This window comes from Myotis brandtii, unplaced genomic scaffold, assembly GCF_000412655.1.
Source record: "Myotis brandtii unplaced genomic scaffold, ASM41265v1 scaffold84, whole genome shotgun sequence".
NCBI classification, from domain to species: Eukaryota; Metazoa; Chordata; class Mammalia; order Chiroptera; family Vespertilionidae; genus Myotis; species Myotis brandtii.
The window spans coordinates 4,254,981-4,276,056 of NW_005371410.1; the positions used below are offsets into that span (position 1 = coordinate 4,254,981).

The following is a 21,076-nucleotide window of genomic DNA, read 5'->3' on the forward strand; positions in this document are numbered from 1 at the left end:
TTTGTGTCCTGTTTCTTTGTCTCGGCATTTTTTATGCTTCACTGTGTCGATAGGGTGCCTTTCTGTGCTAAGTGTCCCAATTACCTGAGGTAGACACTCTTGGTGCACCCCCTTGTGGGCTTTGTGCACAGTCTTGTTGTAATTAAGCCTTGACTGTTGTAGTTATCACTGGGAGGAATTGACCTCCAGGCCAATTGGCTGTGAGAATCAGCTGTGTCTGCAGTGGGAGAACTTCTGTACTGGAGACACCCCTCTGGGGCTAGACTTGCTTCGATGGGGCTTTGGTGCTCACTTGGTTTTGTTTTTGTTTTTTTTTAATGTAAAATAGATAACAACACAGTACCTACTCATAAGGTTGTTTTGAGTCTCAGTGGGGATAATGTATTGAAAGTTCTTTGTAAAATGGGAAGTACTATACAGATATCATGTGTTATTATATTACTGTTGAGAAAGAACAGCTGTCATTATTACATGTTATGGCATAAAATAATGAAAACCTGAAACAGGGCATGAATTATAGAAATGTAAAGGAGAGGATATTTTTGTAAGCAAAATAATTATGATTCAGTAAGACCTTAGGTGAAAATAAAATATTTTTATTATAAGAATAAATACTATAATAAAAGAAAACAATATCATGAAATATAAAGAACAAAGTAAAAATTACTTGATATATTTCTATCCAGAAAGGAACATCCTTTGCCTCCTCATGTGAATATATACATACTGTACACTATACTTTACATTTGTAAATTGATTTTTTAATAAAAAATGTGACATGATAGACTGTTTTCCATATCAAAAAAATATAGGTCTATATCATTACTTTAACCTTTACATTATATTCATTCTATGAGTTGTACTGGCATTAAAAACAGGCATATAGCGCTGGCTGGGTGGCTCAGTTGGTTGGAGTATCATTCTGTACACCAAAAGGTTGCGGGTTTGATTCCCAGACAGAGCACATACAAAAGTTTGCAGGTTCAGTCCCCAATTTGGGTGCATACAGGAAGCAACTGATCAATGATCTCTCTGAAATTGATGTTTCTCTCTCACATCGGCATGGTGTTTCTCTGTTACATCAATGTTTCTCTCTCCCCTACCTCTCTTTCTCTTAAATTAATTTAAAACATCCTCTGGTGAAGATTTAAAACACACACACACACACACAAAACAGGCATGTAGACCAATAGAGGAGAATAGAGAGCCCAGAAATAAATCCATGCATCTATGGTCAACTAGTCTTTGACAAGAGTGTCAAAAACACACAATGGGGAGACAATAGTCAATAAATGGTGGTGGGAAAATTGGATATACACATGCAAAAGAATGAAACTAGAATCCTATCTTACACCACTCACAAAAATTAACTCAAAATGGATTAAAGAACTAAATGTAAGACCTAAAACCATAAAACTCCTAGACTAGAGGGAAACATTGAAAAATAGTTCCTTTACTTTGGTCTCAGCAATGATGTTTGGATAAGACATCAAAAGCATAGCAACAAAAGCAAAATGAATGAGACTACATCAAATTACAAAGCTTCTGTACAGCAAAGGAAACAGTCGATAATTTGAAAAGACAGTATACGGAATGGGAGAAAATATTTGAAAATCATGTATCTACTAAGGGATTAATATCCAAAACATATAAGGAACTCATACAACTCAACAGCAAAAAAAGATCAAATAATCTGATGAAAAAATGAGCAAAGGACCTGAATGGACATTTTCCCAAAGAAAACATACAAATGGCCAACAGGTACATGAAAAGGTGCTCAACATTACTAATCATCAGGGGAATAAAAATCCAAATCACAATGAGATATCATCTCATACCTGCTATGATAATTTTATCAAAAAAGAGATTATAAATGTTGACAAGGATATGGAGAAAAGGGAACTTTTGTACACTGTTGGTGGGAATGTAAATTGATACAGCCATTTTGGAAGACAACATGGAAGTTACTAAAATAATTAAAAATAGAACTACCATGTGATCCAGCAATTCCATGTATGGATATATATCTGAAGGAAATGAAATCAGTATCTCAAAGAGATAGCTATAATCCTGTGTTCAATGCAGCATCATTCACAACAGCCAAGATATGGAAACAACCTAAGTGTCCATTGATAGATGAATGAATAAAGAAAATGTCACACACACACACACACACACACACACACACACACACAAACAGAGGAATATTATTTAGCCATAAAAATGAAGGAAATCTTGCCTTTTGCTACAACATAAATGAATCTGGAGGGCATTGTGATAAGTGCAAAAAGCTGGATAGAGAAAGACAAATACTGTATGATATCAGTTATATCTATGGTATAATCTTAAAAAGGACAAAGCTGATGTCATAGATATAGAATAGAATGGTAGTTGCCAAGGGTGGTTAATGCTCCTCATGTCCTGTTTTTAAAATCTTTTACTACCCCAAGTTCTTGAAAATAGCCTCCTTTTTATTATCTAGAAGTTTTATTATTTTAATGTTAACATTGAAGCCTACAACCTACCTATATTGATTTTTTGGGTATGGCTCAAAATTAATTGTATCATATACAGGGTGTGGCAAAAGTAGGTTTACAATTTTGAGTATGTGAAACAGAGTTTATTTTTGTATTATTATTTATTAATGATTGTATTATTTTCCAAATGAACTGTAAATCTACTTTTGCCCCACCCTGTATATGACCATTTATTGACAAGACTGTCCTTTGTTTATTGCTTTACAGGACCACCTTTGTCATAAACCAGGTGCCCATATCTGTGTATGTGTTGGTCTACTACTAGACTTTGTAACATTGCACCAATACCAAACTGTCTTAATTACTGAACGTTATAAGTATATCCAGTAGTGTAAGTCTTCCAACTTTGTTTAAATGTGTTGTCCTTATTCTAACTTCTTGTGATAGATGCTTAAATCATGGATTTTTCAGCCTTTATTTTCTAACATATGCATTCAAGGTTATAATTTCCATTCATACATAGCTTTGACTGTGTTCTGATAATTTTTATGTTTTTTAAAAATATGTTATATGTTTTTATCATTATCGAGCTTAAAATACTTCTAACACTTTTGTTGTGAAATCTTTGCCCATGGTTTTTTAAAAATACCTTTCCTAATTTCAAACAATGAACTTTTTCTAGGAACACACACACACACACACACACACACACCCCTTAACCTATTCTGTATTATATCAACCTTTTGAAATTTGTTGAAACTTCCTGTATGGCTCATTATATGGTCAGTGGTAAAATCTCAATGTTCATTGAAAAAACAAATGTATACTTTGCAGTTTACAATTGCCAGGAGCAGAGTTCTATATCAAATCAAGTTTGTTAGACTGTTCAATATTTCTGTATCTTCTCTGAGACTAGTGTAGTGTATTAAAATTTTCCACTGTGATTGTGGACTTGTCTGTTTAGCTTTATTTCAGTTTGCATATGCTTCATACATCCTTCCTATATTATATATCCACTAGAGGCCCGGTGCACAAAATGCGTGCACAGGGGTCGGGGGGAGCAGGGGGTCCCTCATCCCAGCCTGCACCCTCTCCAATCCGGGACATCTCTCTCGCAATCTGGGACTGCTGGCTCCTAACTACTCACCTGCCTACCTGCCTGATCACCCCTAACCACTCTGCCTGATCGCCCCTAACCACTCTGCCTGCCTGCCTGATTGCCCCTAACTGCTCTCCCCTGCTGGCCTGATCACCCCTAACTGCTCTCCCCTGCCAGCCTGATTGCCCCTAACTGCTCCCCCCTGCCAGCCTGATTGCCCCTAACTGCCTCTGCCTCGGCCCCTGCCACCATGGCTTTGTCCGGAGGATGTCCAGAAGACGTCCGGTCTAATTAGCATATTACCCCTTTATTAGTATAGATGTTTCCTTATACTTATTAGATCTCTTATAAGCAATATAAAGTTAGATATTTTTAATCAACTCTCACAATATTTGTCTTTTAATTGGATTATTTAATTAAAATATTACATAAATGATAGTACAGTTGTGTTTTTCCCACCCTCTTTTCTATAGGTCCCACCTATTCTGTCCTTTTAACTAGTTAGATATCTTTTCCTTTTCTGTATTAACTATATTATTCTATTTTCCCTTTTAATACCTTATTAATTACATATTTACTATAATTTTTAAAATCCAACACACATACTTTATTCAAATTTCATCCATTGTTTTACTTGTGCTCTTTATTAAGAATTTTTCAGGTGTAGGATCCAATCTAAGATTACCTGTTGCATTTCAGTTGTCATGTCTCTTTAGCCTTCCTTCATCTGGGTCAGTCTTATTCTTTATCCTCTCACCTTTGACATTTTGAAGTGATGGGGCCAGTTATTTTGTAGAATGTCCCTCAACTTGGGTTCGTCTGATACTTCATTAGATTCAGGCTATGCATAGGTAGCAGGAATACCCCAGAAGTGACACTGTTTTTCTCACTGATCCTATCAGGTGGCAGATGACTGTGACTTGTTCCCATATTGGTGATGTTAACTTCAGTCACCAAGTTCAGGCTTGTCCTCAAGTTTCTCTACTATAAAGTTACTATTTTTCCCTTTGTAATAAATAACCTGTAGAACAAGCATGTCAAACTCGAGGCTGGTGGGCCACAGGCCTTGTTTATTTAAACCTGCCGGCCGCAAGTTTGACATGCTTGCTGTAGAAGATTATTTGAAGTTATGTGCATATCCTGTTCCTTATAGGACACCAATGGCTATTGCCTGAATCAAATTACTATAATGATTGCTAGATAGTGATTTTTAAACTCTATCATTCCTTCTGCATTTATTAGTTAACATTTTACTGTAAGGGTTGTTCCTTCTCCCATATTTATTTACTTCTGTCGATATGGATCCATGAATTCTGATTTTACACAATGGGTTATAATCCATTACTTAATTTTGATGCTCAGATTGTCCCAGGTTTGGTCAGTGGGCACTCCTTCAGTTGGCTTCCATGCCTGTCATTATTTGAGCACAGTCTTACTTCTGGCAGAAGGTGGTCCAGGTTACTTTCTCAGCCCCCAGCCCTGGACTCAGCCATTTTGCTATGGACCCCTTGTTCTTTTTAGTGGGGAATGATATTAAAACCTGAATTCTGGAAGCTAGGTGTGCTCAATATCACCAAGGTGTCATTGTTCATGTCCTTTCAGTGGACAGACTGGGGAAAATAGCCATTTCATATTATTCTTGCCTTTCAACATTTTATATTTGTAGCTCATTTCTCTCATCATGAAAAACCTGGCTCCCAACAAAATCTGTGTTTACTCCTTTGCTCAACTCTACAATACACATAAACTTGTTTCAGAATTACTATACTCACACCACTATTAACAATAAATATACTAGCCTATTAAATCAAATTTAAGGTGGGGTTTGTTGTTTTTTTTTTTGCAGTTCTTTTGGTCCCTTTATCTTCAGACTGACGGGACTAAAAGTACCATAGCCAAAAGTTACTTGGATTCTTTCTTTTCCACTTTTCTTTAATATGGTTGTTACCCTTTTTGTGTATAGTTAAGTTTATTTGTTTCTGTTTGTTTCCAACTTTGAAGTTTAAAAAAATTACTTATTCATTTAGCTTTTGGCATTCTAATTATGATGTGTCTTGGTGTGCGCCTCTTTGGGTTCATCTTGTTTGGGACTGTCTATGCTTCCTGGGCCTGGATATCTGCTTCCTTTACCAAGTTGGGGAAGTTTTCAGCCATTATTTCTTCAAATAGGTTTTCTGTCCCTTTCTCTCTCTTTTCTCCCTTTTCCCTCTCTCCTCTCTTTCATGGTGCAAATGTTGATATGCTTGGTGTTGTCCCAGAGGTCCCTTAGACTATCCTCATTTCCTCATTTTTTTATTATTTTTTCCTGTTCTGATTGGGTGTTATCCACTACCTTGTTTTCCAAATTGCTGATTGGATCCACTGTTTCATCTAATCTGCTGTTGATTCCATCTAATGTAGTCTTTATTTCTGATTGGTTCTTTTTTGTTTTCTATCTCCTTTTTTAGATTTCTTATCTCTTTGTTGAAGTTCTCTCTGAGAACTTCATACCCATTTTTTTGTACTTTTTACCTGATTGCTTGTCTCTGTTTCAGTTAGTTCTTTTTCTGTTTTTTTTCTGGTTTTGCATTTATGACGTACTAGGGGCCCAGTGCATGAACGCGTGCACCTTGAAAGGAACTGGGGGCTGTGAGGCTGCAGTGGGCACAGGGGTGGGTCTCAGCCCATCCTCTGCACCCCTGCCTGGCCCCTCCCACCACGGCCCCCGGTCCCGTCTGCCTGCAGGTCCGCTCACGCCACCGCCACTCCCACACGCCAACAGTGCCAGCCCCACTTGCACCCCCGTCTGCCGCAGGTCCGCTCACGCCACCGCCACTCCCACACGCCAACAGTGCCAGCCCCACTTGCACCTGCTGATGGCGCGGGGTGATTGGGGCCAGCGTCAGTAATTGGTGCAAGCAGGCTGACACCCTCAGGGGTGATCAGGGAAGGCAGCCACCGCTCGCACCCGCCGACGGTGCAGAGCAATTGGGGCCGGCGCCAGCAGTGGGTGTGAGCGGCGGCTGCTGCCTCGATCATCCCTCAGGAGCAGTGGGAGGTGGAGAAGCCCTCAGGAGCGATTAGGGCCGGCACCTGCCACTCGCATCCGCTGATGGTGCCGAGCAATTGGGACCAGCACTGGGCAATGGCAGTGGGTGCAAGCGGGGCCGGCGCCAGCAGCAGGTGCAAGGGCCGGTGGGACTGCGGCGCGTGGGAGCAAAGAATTTTCAGTAACCACCAGAGGCTTGCTTTGATGACAGCAACCAGTTCCCCACCGTGGCCTGGCGCCCCCGCTCACCTGCTCCACCATCCCACCATGGCTGATGCCCGCCATGTTCCGCGCACGCCCCCTGGTGGTCAGCGCACATCATAGCAACTGGCTGTTCGGTTGTTCCCGTTATTCCACCGTTCAGTCTGTTTGCATATTAGCCTCTTATCCTATATAATAAAAGGCTAATATGCAAATCGACCAAATGGTGGAACAACCAGTCGCTATGACACACACTGACCACCAGCGGGCAGACACTCAATGCAGGAGCTGCCTCCTGGTGGTCAGTGCACTCCCACAGGGGGAGTGCCGTTCAACCAGAAGCCCGGAGCTGGGCTCACAGCTGGCAAGTGCAGTAGTGGTGGAGGGAGCCTCTGCCACTTCTGCAGCGGTCAGTCATCCCCCAAGGGCTCCCGGACTGCAAGAGGGCACAGACCGGGCTGAGGGACCCCCGCGAGTGCATGAATTTCGTGCACCAGGCCTCTAGTTTTATAAGATTTCTCTGTCTCCTCATTGTTACTGTGTTTGTTTCTATGAATTAGGCAAAACAGCAATCTCTCCTGTCTTAAAGGAGTGACCTTATGTAGAAACTACCTCTTTGTAGACTGCGTATGCCAAATGTCTTTAGCAGGCCAGCTGGAGCTCGAGTGTGTGTGGGCCACAGTGAGTGGAGTGGCAAACCTTACCAGGGCTTGGAGCTCTAGCTGGAGTGGGTCAGGACAAGGGGCAAGCTGTACTGGGACCACCTTGACAGGCCAGTTGGAGTTGTACCTGGAGTGGGCTCAGGCCTTGGGTAGTCCCTGGGGCAAGCCACACTGGGACCTGAAGCTGAAGCTAGATCAGGTGTGAGCTGTAGGAATTTCCAGAGGTAAGCCTCCAGTTCTGTAGCTGAAGCCTGTGTGGTCTTCAGGAAGTCCTAGGGACAAGCCACACCTAGGTGGGAGTTGTAACTAAGGAGGGTTTAAGCTGAGGGGAGTCCCAGGGGGCAAGTCCCACATCTGGAAGCGGCAGGGAGATGTTTCTGTGTGGTCTCTCTTGTGTTTGTTGTGCAGAAGCTGTTCAGTCAACCCTCAGTTCTTCTTCAGGGGAACTGCTCTGTCTGTGGGTGTAAATTAAATGTGTTTTCGGGAGGAGGTGAGTTCAGGGTCTTCCTATGGCACCATCTTAGAATGGAAGCCTCCTATAATTTTTTTTCTCTTGACTAATGTCTTTTTTTTATTATTGTTGACTAATGTCTTTTTGATGGGTCTTTTTGTTGTTGTTTAAGATCATTTGGTCTTATTTCTTTCCTCTTTTTTAATGTATTTGTTTATTTTTAAGTATTTTGGGCATACAATATTATATTTTAGTTATAGTAGTTTCAGGTGTACAAAATAAGTATTCTACACTTATTATACCTTACAATGTGGTCACCTCACTAATTCTAGCAATCATCTGTCACCATGCGAACTTATCACAATACTGGTGACTATATTCCCCTTCACCCTTTTCACCCACCTCCCTATCACCCTTTCCTCTGGCAATCATCCATTTGGTCTCTGTTTCTATAAGTTTGTTTTTGTTTTGCTAATTTTAAAAAATTGAATGTTGGACATAGTGTTTTCACCTTCAGAAAGAATTTGCCTTTGCTTCTGGCAGATAGTTAGGGCAAGGGTTAAACACCACCATTCTAGGGCTGAGTTTATTTGAACCTGAGCTTCAGTCTGAGAGCGGGTTTGTTTCCACTTGATACTTATATCAAGAGTGTAGCCCCTCAGGAATCCTAGCTGAAAGCCCAGCCTCCTCCACAGGCCCTGAAGTATAACTTTGTACCCTCAGCCCAATGACTCTACCTGAAATTTTCTGCAGTTTCTTAACTTCTCAAACACTACTTTCTGCTAAGTTTCTCAGCCTATTGGCCGCCAATTACAAATTGGCAAGTGCTTTGAAAAGCAAAAGCAGCACCAAATGTCAGGCTTATAGTCTAGATTTTGCTTCTGTCTAGGATCTTGGTCTTTAAATACTCACTGTAGTTCTCTCATGTCTTTAAACAGAATTTTTAAAAGTATTTCATCCAGCTGTTCTAGTTGCTCTCAGCAAGAGTATTGTTCTGATATATCCTTGTCTGGATAACTAGAATCAGAAGCTCTGCAATATATTTTTGGGAGGTGAGTGAAGTATTAAACTTGGCACTACCTGCTTTCCAATTCTAGATAACTCCCTGCAGTATGGTACTTATTATGTTTGAACTATTAATTACTAAGAGACTTAAATGTCACAAATTCTACTTTTAAGCATGACATGTCATCAATTTTATGCCAAAATAGATCAAATGAAATTATATGAAGTGTGTTTACTAGGGTTTATCACTTGGTTATATTGAAAGTGCTAAAGAGAAAGACCTAATTTTTTCACATTTTAACTAATTTTCAATAAAATAAATACATTTTCAGGTCCTTAAGAATTGTTTTAATCTTGTAAGATTAACAATGCAAGTCTTTCCCTTTCATAAGAGTAGAAGATATTGGTGTTTATGCCTGCTTAAAATTTATAGTCTGTCTTGCTCAAGGGCATGCTAGATGCTTTGTAATTACCAGCAAAAAAATCATTTTATATCACAGAATTAAAGGAGTTAACTCTTTTTGATCACCTACAAACTGCCAGGCATTATGCCAAAGGCTTTCTATAAGTTACCTTATTTAATTTCCATAATAACCCTAATAGGTATAATAATTCTATTGAATAATTCTATACCTATTTTATAGTTGATAAAACTTAGCAAATTTTCCTTGCCAATTTTTCTCCAGGTTAGGGTGACATTTTCTTCTTCTCATGTCTAGTATATCTATTGGAAGCTAGATTTTATGAATTTTGAGTTAAGTGCTGGATTTTGTTGTATTCCATTAAATAGTATAAAGTTGGGAATATTTTTGCACTCATCTTTAGCCATAGAAATCCCTTCCAACTTGATCCTGAGTTTTGTTGGGATGACTCCAGTAGTATGTTAGCGTTCTTGTATGACAAGGCATCCCCAACCTGGAATCAACCATATGTATCTATATACAAGTAGTTTTGATTTTAGTAGGAAATAGTCAATAGGGTTCAGAGAGTGGGTGCTAGGGTGCTTAGTTCACTCAGTTGCTATTGTTATCCAGGGAAAGAGCTAGAACAAGGATAGTCAGACTTTTTTGTAAAGGACCAGATAGTATTTTAGGCTTTGCAGGCCACGTAGTCTTTGACACTATTCAACTCTACCATTGTAGTTTGAAAGCAGACACAGGCAATATATGAATAAATGAATATGGCTGCATTTTAATAACATTTTATTTGCAATAATTGGTTGTAGGTTGGGTTGGGTTCATAGGCTGTAATTTGCTGACCTTGTTATACAACATTTATAGAAAATGGTTGCTAAATATTTCTACAAATATTATTCCTATTAGAATAAGCATGAAAACATTTTAAGATTTCTTTGCAGTTCCTTTGTTCTTAAAGATATCCCACAAAAGATAAAATATGTCTATATTTTAAATAGACTTGAAATAGCTTTTTGCATGAAGTTGTGCCATAAATTTGATATACTGAGTCCATTAATTTTGTTTTTGATGTTCGAGGAATACTTTTTGTTTTTATTTTATAACTATGTATAATTGGTTCTAAAATCAGATCTTTAAAAATGGTGCATCCCATGAGGTCTAGCTTCAGTCTTTGCTTTCTTTACATTTTTCATCTCCTTCTCCCTTAAGCTGCCACTTTTGGTTTATCCTTCATTTATAGAAAATATATATGCATATATATTAATCTATGCCCCTGTTGTTTTTTAATAAAACCTCTGTTTTAGTAGCATACTAAATACATTGTTTGGCTACTTAATGTTTTTAATTCAAAATATCCTGGGGATCACCCCATAGCATTTTTATAGAAAGACTGGAATGTTTTGTTTTTGTTTTTTGTTTTTAATATATTTTATTGATTTTTTTACAGAGAGGAAGGGAGAGGGATAGAGAGTTAGAAACATCGATGAGAGAGAAACATCGATCAGCTGCCTCCTGCACACCCCCCACTGGGGATATGCCCACAACCAAGATACATGCCCTTGACCAGAATCGAACCTGGGACCCTTCAGTCCGCAGGCCAACGCTCTATCCACTGAGCCAAACCGGTGAGGGCAAGACTGGAATGTTTTTAAGGTTATGATAATAATATAGTTGACTCTTGAAAACTGAGGGCTAGAGAACAACTCTGCATGCAGTAAAAAATAATCTGCATATAACTTTTGACTCCCCAAAAAACTTAACTACAGTTAGACCTCAGCATCCAAAGGGAATTGGCTCCATGATCCTTTGGGGATGCTCAAAACCCTTACATAAAAAAGCATAGAATAATGCATACAGTTGGCCCTATGCATCTGCAGATTCCCAATCATGGACCAAAAATACTGTTTTCAATCTGTGTTAGGTTGAATCCACAGATGTGAAACCTGTAAATACAGAGGGCTGATTGTATTTATTGAGATAAGTGCACCCATGCAGTTCAAATCTATGTTGTTTAATGGTATATAAAACAGTGGAATAAATATGGAAGCGTAGTGAAATATGAATAATTTTCTATTAAAAATCTAAATGGCTAAAAATTAATTCAAAATAAATGAATTTAAATAGTCTAGTAGCCCCAAAGAGAAAATTTAAACAAGCCCCAAATATAACTCTTGAAAAGAAATCATATGTTTTATTTATGAGTCCTATGAAAACTTCCAAAAACTTAGTCTAATATGAAGGCATGTGCCATTCCAAGTAAATTAATTTGGTAACAAAATATAAGTTCTTCCCATATATTTTCACATTTAAAATGATTATTCATTGTTCTTACTTATATAAGAAAGAGTATGAAACATTATGTAGACATTAAGAACTAATTACTAAAATTTATCTCAATATAACTATGATATAAAGTATTTAATATACTTGCTTATCTTGAAATTTACTTTTTCCTCATATCTACAAAATATGAAAATTCTATAATATTAACACATTATCAAATATTTTATTCTCAATTCTTAAAATTTCTTATTGATCATATTTGCCCTATGAAAAGAAATGTTATTTTTAAATAAGTAGAACAGGAATGGTATCAACATTTTATTTTATCTGTACTTGAAATAGAGCATTATGAACTTGAATGTTCTGAAAGCAAAATTTTGGGCGAAACTTAAACTTAGAAAGCTGAAGGTTATGAATTTAAATTTTCAATTAGCAATTGATTTTAACTAAGTAAAATATTACAGCAGGGAAGGGCAGAACATGGTAATCTTAAATATGTATATGGCCATTTTGTAATTTACCATTTGCCAAGTTGACATATTAGTATCATCATTTAGCTGTTGCATGTCTTTCTTCGTGCTTCTGCATATCATGAATACTCAGACGTGAAAATTAGAAAAGGTTATAACAACATTAATATATTATAGTTGTCATTATCTGTCAATGACTGATCTACAGTATAATTTAAAGATGAAAAACCTATTCAAGATTTTTTTTAGTGTTAAATGCTTTTTGTTGTAAATTTGCATATTCATTCTAGTAGTACACTCAAAGTCATCTGAGAACACAGGAACAGCAAGTTTTTTATTTTAGATCTTAGATGATACAGACAGATATGTGTAAATGTAAAACCTGGATCATGACCAGAGATTACTGGTGTTTGTTATCTTTTGTTCAGAGGAAGTCAATTTCACTTAATTGTGCTAAATGATTATACTAATCATTTTAGTAAATGGTAAGTTATAAAATTGTCATTGAGAAAGAATGGCAGAAATTAAATGGTTCATTCTTCTGAATATTTTCCTGAAAACTTGTGTCCAAGTTAGTAACACTTTTATAATAAAATCATCCACCAACTAAGTAACCTTAGTTGTGTGGCAATAAAGGTTGAGATTTATCAATATGATACTTTTGAAATACATTGCCATCTACATTGTCCATTTAGACTTGTAATATGCCATTTTAATCTTACATAGTCTCCAAAAAGAGACCAGCAAAACAAAATAAAGGACTATAAAACTTGTAAAAACAATGTCTCCTTGTGCCTTATGCCTCCCAGACACATGATTCTAAACAATTAAGCATGTGGTAACACAGTCTACTAGTATGTGAGAACCTTGATGGTTGGGCATCAGGGGTAAATCCATGTTTTATAGAGCTTGAGGCTTATACAATTTGAGGAACACTTCTTAAGAAAAAAACTTTACATTTCAAAAAATTTTACATTACAAAATTAGGTACCGGCAAGGACATGTACAAATAGGTGGCAATGAAGTTTAAGCTTCATTAGCTTTGTGGTAAATTAACCTCTGTATCTAGCACATAGTAAACATTCCATAATTGTTTATAGAATATTTTTTATTTAACAGCTGTTGGTTAAATTTGAAGTCAGGATGAGTGGTAGGGTATGACTACCCTGTTGGCCTCTTGCAGTGTCTTTAATATATTGTGATTTAACAGTACCTTAGCCTTAAGATTCAACCAGGTTTTGTTTTGTTTTCTTTATTGATTAAGGTATTACATACGTGCCCTTAATGCCCCATTGCTCCCCCACTCATGCCTTCCCCCTCATGCCCTCCCCTCCCCCCACCGGTGTCTGTGTCCATTGTCAACCAGTTTTATTGAATGTCCTTTTTCCTGGATGTGCTGGCCTATTCAGGTAAAATACATGAAAATGGAATATAAAGCCAAGTGGTTATTATTTTCTTGACTCGTTTACAATGTGGCTATTCCCAGAGGTTTATGAACACATTTAATTGTATATATCAAACATTTAAACTAAATTCCAACACTAAGATTATCTAAAAATTAAATAAATGAAGCCAGAAGATAACTAATTGTGAAGTAATTGGATAGTAGAATATATATTTGTGTGTGTGTGTGTATATATAAATATATGTTATATATATGTACTAGAGGCCCAGTGCATGAATTCGTGCACAGGTGGGGTCCCTAGGCCTGGCTGGCGATCAGGGCCAATCAGGGCCGGACTGATTGGGGCCTGCTGGCTGAGGGGAGAGACAGGGTGCAGGAGGTTGGCTGCAAGCCCCAAGGAGGGAGCCGACCCTCGGCCCCTCTGGGAAAGGGGCCATGTCCACTGCCACCCACCACTGGTTCCCCCTCCCAGCCTGGGGCCTGAAGGCCCTGGCGGGGTCGGGAGAGGAGGCGATGGTTGCTGGGCCGGGAGTGGAAGGAATGGACGCCAACGCCACCAGCAGCGGAGGTTGGCTGTGGGAGCACACTGACCACCAGGGGGCAGGCAGCTCCTGCATTGAGCACCTGCCGCCTGGTGGTCAATGCACATCATAGCGACTGGTCAACAGGTCGTTTGGTCATAACAATTGCTTGGGCTTTTATATATAGATATATATAACATATGTATCTCTCTCTCTCTCTCTCTCTCTCTCTCTCTCTCTCTATATATATATATATATATATATATATATATATACACACACACCTTCCGGACAAAGCCATGGTGGTGGTCCGAGGCAGAGGCGGTTGGGGCAATCAGGCTGGCAGGCAGGTGAGCGGTTAGGAGCCAGCAGTCCCTGATTGCAAGAGGGATCCCAGATTGGAGAGGGTACAGGCCAGGCTGAGAGACACCCCCACCCCCGGGCACGAATTTCGTGCACCGGGCCACTAGTGTGTGTGTGTGGATACTATATATATCCCACGTTCAAAGGCTGTTAAATTGCATTGTTTACCCATATCTTCAGAAAAAAATCACTTCTGTCATGGTAAACAACCTGCTTCCCTATTTATAATGGTCTGGCCCTCTAGCAACTTCAGCGCGAAATTATAGCTAATTTGCCTACAAACGTCAGGTGGTCATAATAATCTGGCCACTCAGTGTATGTGTGTGTGTGTGTGCGCACACATACACACACATACTAGAGGCCCATTGCAGGAAGAGATTCGTGCAATAGGCCTTCCCTTCCTCTGGCTGCCGGCACCGGTTTTCCTCTGGCACCCGGGACCCAGGCCTTTGCTCCAGACAGAGCCTTCAGTCTTCGCTCCACCCCTACGTATGCAAATTAACCACCATCTTTGTTGGGTTAATTTGCATACTCTCCTGATTGGCAGGTGAGCGTAGCAGAGGAATGGTTAATTTACATGTTTGTCTATTATTAGGTAAGATATATATATATATCTTGATATATATCTTGCATCAGACCCTAAAGACTCATGAGCTCTGTCAAACCAAGGGGCAAGGAATGACAAAGATACACTCTCTATTTAGCTAAGAACACATTCAGATACAGGCATACCTCATTTTATTATACTTTGCTTTATTGCTTCCAGATACTATGTTTTATACAAACTGAAGGTTTGTGGCAATCTTGCATTGAGCAAGTCTATTTCACCATTTTCCCAACAGCATTTGCTCACTTCATGTCTCTGTGTCACATTTTGGTAGTTCTCTCAATATTTCAAACTTTTTCATCATCATTGCATTTGTTATTGTGATTTGAGATCTTTTTTTGTGGGCTTATTCATTTTATTTGATTTTATTTTCATTACAGTGTGATCTTTTATTAACTATTGTAATTGTTCTGGGGCACCATGATCATTCCCATATTTGACAACAAACTTAATTGATAAATGTGGTGTGTATTCTAACCACTCTACCAACTGGCGATTACCTCGTCTTTCTCCCTCTCCGTGGGCCTCCCTATTTCTTGAAGCACAACAATATTGAAGTTAGGTCAATCAATAACCCTACAATGGCCTCTTAAGTGTTCAAGTGAAAGAAGAGTTGCACATCTTTAACTTTAAATCAAAAGCTAGAAATGATTAAGCTTAGTGAGGAAGGCATAACAAAAGCTGAAATAGGCTGAAAGCTAGGCCTCCTGCATCAAATAGCCATGTTGTGAATGCAAAGGAAAAGTTCTTGAAGGAAATTAAAGTGCTACTCCAGTGAACACAGGGATGATAATGAAACAACCTTTTTTTTTTTATAAACTTTTTTTTATTAAATGGTGATGTCCGTTCCGTCTTTTAGTTGTATTTTTGAAGTGGTTGTTTGCGGCAGCAGTCTCCGGTGTTTACCTATGCCACCATCTTGCTCGGAATCTGAAGCAACCTTATTATTGATACAGAGAAAGTTTTAGTAGTCTCGATAAAAGATCAAATCAGTCACAACATTCCCTTAAGCTACAGCCTAAGTCAGAGCAAGGCCCTAAATTTCTTCAATTCTGTGAAGGCTGAAAGAGGTGAGGAGCTGCAGAAGAAAATTTTTAAACTAGCAGAGGTTGATGCATGAAGAAAAGAAACCATCTCCATAACATAAAAATACAAGGTGAAGCAGTAAGTGCTGATGTAGAAGCTGCATAATTTATTAATTATGAAATAGATGCAAAAGTTTTAAATGCAATACTAGCAAATTGAATACAGTGGCATATTTTAAATTATTATTAATTTCTTCATTGAATATAGGGACCTGTTATGGAAGTATCATGATACTCTGGATTGGTGTATATTTACATTGTTTCCAATTTTTCATTGTTATATAAGTTTTGCTCTCATCACCAATCTTGGACATATAGTGTCACATCATTTCCTTAGGAAGATTTCCCAAAAGTATATGTAGGCAGATTTTAAATGATGATATGTTGTTAAAATGTGGAATCAGCATTGTTTTTCTGTAAAGGACCAGATAGCAAATATTGCAGGCTATGGGACAAGAGGAAAAATTGAAGTTTATTATATATATGTATATATAACAAGAAAATAAATTTCCATAAATCTTTACTGATAAAATTAAAATATAATAATTGAGTATAATTTTTGTAAGACAAGTCTATGAATGTGAATAATGGAATTTGGTGGGGATAACATTTCAACTAGGGTTGAAAGACAGTGTTCTTTATTATCAAAATCTATTGCAAATGTTCATCTGTTAATGCTCATCTGTATTTTACATATTTCACCTTTACAAATTTCTTTCTTCAAAGATAGGAATTGCCATATATTGATATCAATCTATGAGAGGTCATTTTTAGAATTCTATTAACTAAAAGACTAGCCTGCCTTTTAGCATGTCATTACATTGCACATTAATCACTTCTAATTAAAGTTCTTCAATCACATTGTTAAATAGATTTTGGAATATGGAAATTTCTTTGCACTTGCATCAAGGTTGAGAAACTCTGCTGTGGATTAAAATTGGAAAATATGTTGCTGGGAATTTGTGTAGAAATGGAGATCTCAGGTCTTTTTTTTTTTTTTTTTTAGCTTTTGACAGTGCAGGAAATGTACAATAGCCTGACATTACTTTTAAGTCAAACAATGTTAGTTCTCATTGAAACTTTATCACTGTATTAGGTTTCACATATAAGTAGTTTTGCCTTATAGTTTTAGGTTGAAACATTTTCAAGTCTGCAGCATAAGCTAATTTGAAAGCCATTTAGAATTAAATAAGAGCACAGTTCTTCAACCATTTAAAAATGTAAACATCATTCTTAAGGACTGTATAAAAGGCAGGCTATATTTAGCCCATAGGCCATAGTTTATCAACCCCTGCTGCATAAATTCTTACATTCCCAGTAAATATAAGTGCCTATCTCCCCACAAACTTTGCAAACAGTAAATATTAACTTTAAAATTTAATTTGAAATTACATTTTTTGATTTGTATTTGAGTATTATACAGTGAAATATTTTTCATGGTTATAGGTTATTTATATTTTATTGTAAACTGACTGCTCATATTCTTTTTCCATTTTTTAAAAAATATATTTTATTGATTTTTTACAGAGAGGAAGGGAGAGGGATAGAGAGTTAGAAACATCGATGAGAGAGAAACATCGATCAGCTGCCTCCTGCACACCCCCTACTGGGGATGTACCCACAACCAAGGTACATGCCCTTGACCGGAATCGAACCTGGGACCTTTCAGTCCGCAGACCGACGCTCTATCCACTGAGCCAAACCAGTTAGGGCTTTTTCCATTTTTATTGCAGTAAAATTATCGTTCCAATAATCATTCTGTGTAACAAAAATGTTCTAAGTCCATCCAGTACTCCTTTCATATTGAAAGACCTGCCATTGCCTAGTATAACTTCTATTTATCCTTCAAGACTCAGATCAAGGATCAGTTCCTTCTCTTTCGCTTCATAGCACTTTAATTCATTAACTGTTGCTTACAGTGGTCTCCCCACTGGGCTCAGAGCTTCTTAAAACCGGGTATTGTAATTGAGCTGTGTACTCCAAAAACCGCTGGCAGTTAGGAGGCAATGATTTGTTGACGGAATGAGTTCAAATAGTAGTATTAATAATCTTAACAATGTAATATGTGTTAGACACCTAAATATCAGAGACAGATTTGGTACTAGTATTCCAAACAACTGAATTTTGAAGAAGCTGAGGTTTTTCTTCATTAAAATCTCCCCACAGGGAAAACAGTAATTAAGATTTCTATTCCCTAACAAAACTGAGTATGTCAAACATTTGATTTAAAGATTTAAAATAACTTGTATAAATAATTGCCATTAGTTATAGCTATAATCTCCATTTCAAGAAAATTAAAATACAAAAAAAGAATATTCATACGCCATGTCTGCTTTGTAATCTGAACAATAAATTCTTCCTTTCAAAATCTCCTTTGTAACTTAACCAACATTCATTTTGGATTAATCTTTTATTTTGCTTTCTTTCCAAAGGACATCCATTACCTTGCACTAGATAAGGGTGAATTGGCACTAGCTGAAGTGGCAAGAAAAAGAGCTCGAGACATTGATGCAGAATCAATAACCTCTGGAGTAGGTAAGAATTCATGCTGGGTTTTTTTTAAAGTGCTTTTTGTTTTAATCAATACTTATTCAGTATCATTTCTGTTTATGTTTGTAGGTCATGGTTGGTTAATTTGAATTACTTTCTTTGTAAAGATAGTGTCTTTAAAAAAAAACAAAAGAATTAAGCCTGGCTAAGTAGTACAATATAAATATGTAAGTTGGAATTGTGTTAATATGAAAATTAATGATCAGTGATTAATCACCATTTAGCAAAAAGTAAAAACTTTGTTCTCTTCATATGATTTTGAGAGAAATGGAGTTTATTATCAGCTATTCCTGCCCAACACAGGAATTTATATAATCCTTTATTTATACACATAGACATGTCATATCTCAAAAGAATTCTCCCCTGTATCAGACAAAGTACTTCATATGGGATTTTACTTAGAAATTCCTAGAGTCATTTTACAATGTAGTCTTGAACTTTGTTCTCTTCATATGATTTTGAGAGAAACGGAGTTTATTATCAGCTATTCCTGCCCAACACAGGAATTTATATAATCCTTTATTTATACACATAGACATGTCATATCTCAAAAGAATTCTCCCCTGTATCAGACAAAGTACTTCATATGGGATTTTACTTAGAAATTCCTAGAGTCATTTTACAATGTAGTCTTCCAAAGAGAAGCCTAACTTGAATCTAAAGGTCCATTCAAAACTTCATAACATAGAAAAGTGATAGTTTTTAAAAACTATTATAATATCAACATGACCTTCCTTTTTCTAAACTCAGTTTATCTAATGGGACTAAATCTGGAAGTCCTGATCTCTAGATACCCCAATTCGTATTCTTGTATTTCCTATTCCTGGGTTAGGCAAAGCACCCTCAGAACTGTAACAGATTTCATTTCTTTGTGGAACTTCTGCAAAGTTCCTCTCCATTGATAGGTCATCTTGTGCTTTGTTTTTTGGAATGCTGTTGTAGGAAAAGGGATCACTTTTCAGCTTCTGTCTAACCTCACCACCAGCCATCCCGGCCTTCAAGGTGGTACTGAAGGGCTCAAAGCCATTACCACCAGGGTAGCTATAAACTTCAATACCAAAGCTGACAGTTGCTTACCAGAAAGATGATTCCAGTCTACCCTAACTCCGAAGGGGTTCCAGATTGATGCATAAACCACTTTGAAAATCTCTATTCCTAATCAATAAGAAATAGTATTAATATAATGTTACATACTATTAATATAATATTACATAAGAATAACTTCAATTGACCTATTACTGTATCTTGTTAACTATATTGATGTGCCTCCGAATAATAATAGCTAATATTTTTTACATGTTTACTATGGGCCAGACACTAACTTAATCCTTACATTTCTGTGAGGTAGGTACATTTTTATGCGAAGTCACTTTTAACTAAATAATGAAACCATACCACATTAATAGAAAGTATAATGTTATATGATGTGGTTACAAATATCCTCCATCCCTATCCCTCTAGCCATTTGGGAAAATACAGGAGAAAGGTTAATTCATAGCAAATTTTATGGGAATTTTCCTTAGTTATATACCCTGCCTTTTCCACCAGGGTATCAGATACAATGGAGGACATCTCTGCATTTACTAGTAAAAGCTATTTAAAGTTACTAGGGGTAAAAAGGAATATGAAGAGATTACCATGAGATACTGTGCACCAAAATGTGCCTTGTGCATTCTTTCATCAGGTTGCTGTGGCCAGCTGACAATTCCCAGCCAGAGAGCTTGGGGTGCCCTCTTGGAGCTCTGCTTCATTTCTAGCCAATTACTTTTTCTTCACTGAAACCTTGTTACTCCCCAGTTTTCAGTATTTTTAGGACTTACTCTTTGACCTGGATTACTATCCCTTAACAAAGACAGCATTCCATGCCAACAGTAACTATCAAAAGGTGCACATCTTAGGTGAATGGTCTACTCTACTTTTGTTCCAGAAAACTGGAGTGTCTTCCAATGGAATTAGGAGAGAGTATCTGGTTTCATTATAGTCTCTTCCATACAGCCCAAATCATGCTGGGGAAAGCAAATTTTCTCTCAGATTACCTGAGTTTAATTAAACTTTGGTCTCTCAAACTTTTCCAAAAGCAGAAAGTAATTAAGCTTTAGCTTTCAAAAGGGTTCTCTGCTGCAAGCAAGAGCACAAGTTATGTAAGATATCGAAATAATATTTAATTGTACGTATGTACCACATCTTCTATCAAAGGACACTGCAGTTGTTTCCATATCTTGGCCAAATATATGGTAACAGAAAATGATTTGACTTTGGATGGTGGGCTCACAATGCAATGTACAGATCATTTATCACTGGAAACCTATATAACCTTATTAACCAACTAGAGGCCCGGTGCACAAAAATTTGTGCACTCTGGGGGGGGGAGGGGGTCCCTCAGCCTGGCCTGTGCCCTCTCACAGTCTAGGACCCCTCGGGGGATGACCACCTGATGGCTTAGGCCCGCTCCC

The 21,076-nt window shown here is 37.6% G+C and overlaps 1 protein-coding gene across 4 annotated transcripts in view; it reads left to right on the forward strand.

Annotated features, from left to right (window-relative positions):
* The window catches only part of WDPCP (WD repeat containing planar cell polarity effector), a 246,207-nt gene that overhangs the window by 151,510 nt on the left and 73,621 nt on the right, over positions 1-21,076 (forward strand). For all 4 annotated transcript variants that reach the window (XR_314622.2, XM_014532062.1, XM_014532063.1 and 1 more), the window contains exon 14: positions 18,506-18,608. Coding sequence is in view for 3 of the 4 variants with exons in the window: in XM_014532062.1 (XP_014387548.1) it covers positions 18,506-18,608 (103 nt within the window). In the remaining variant the exon portion in view is untranslated. The remainder of the gene's footprint in view (positions 1-18,505; positions 18,609-21,076) is intronic.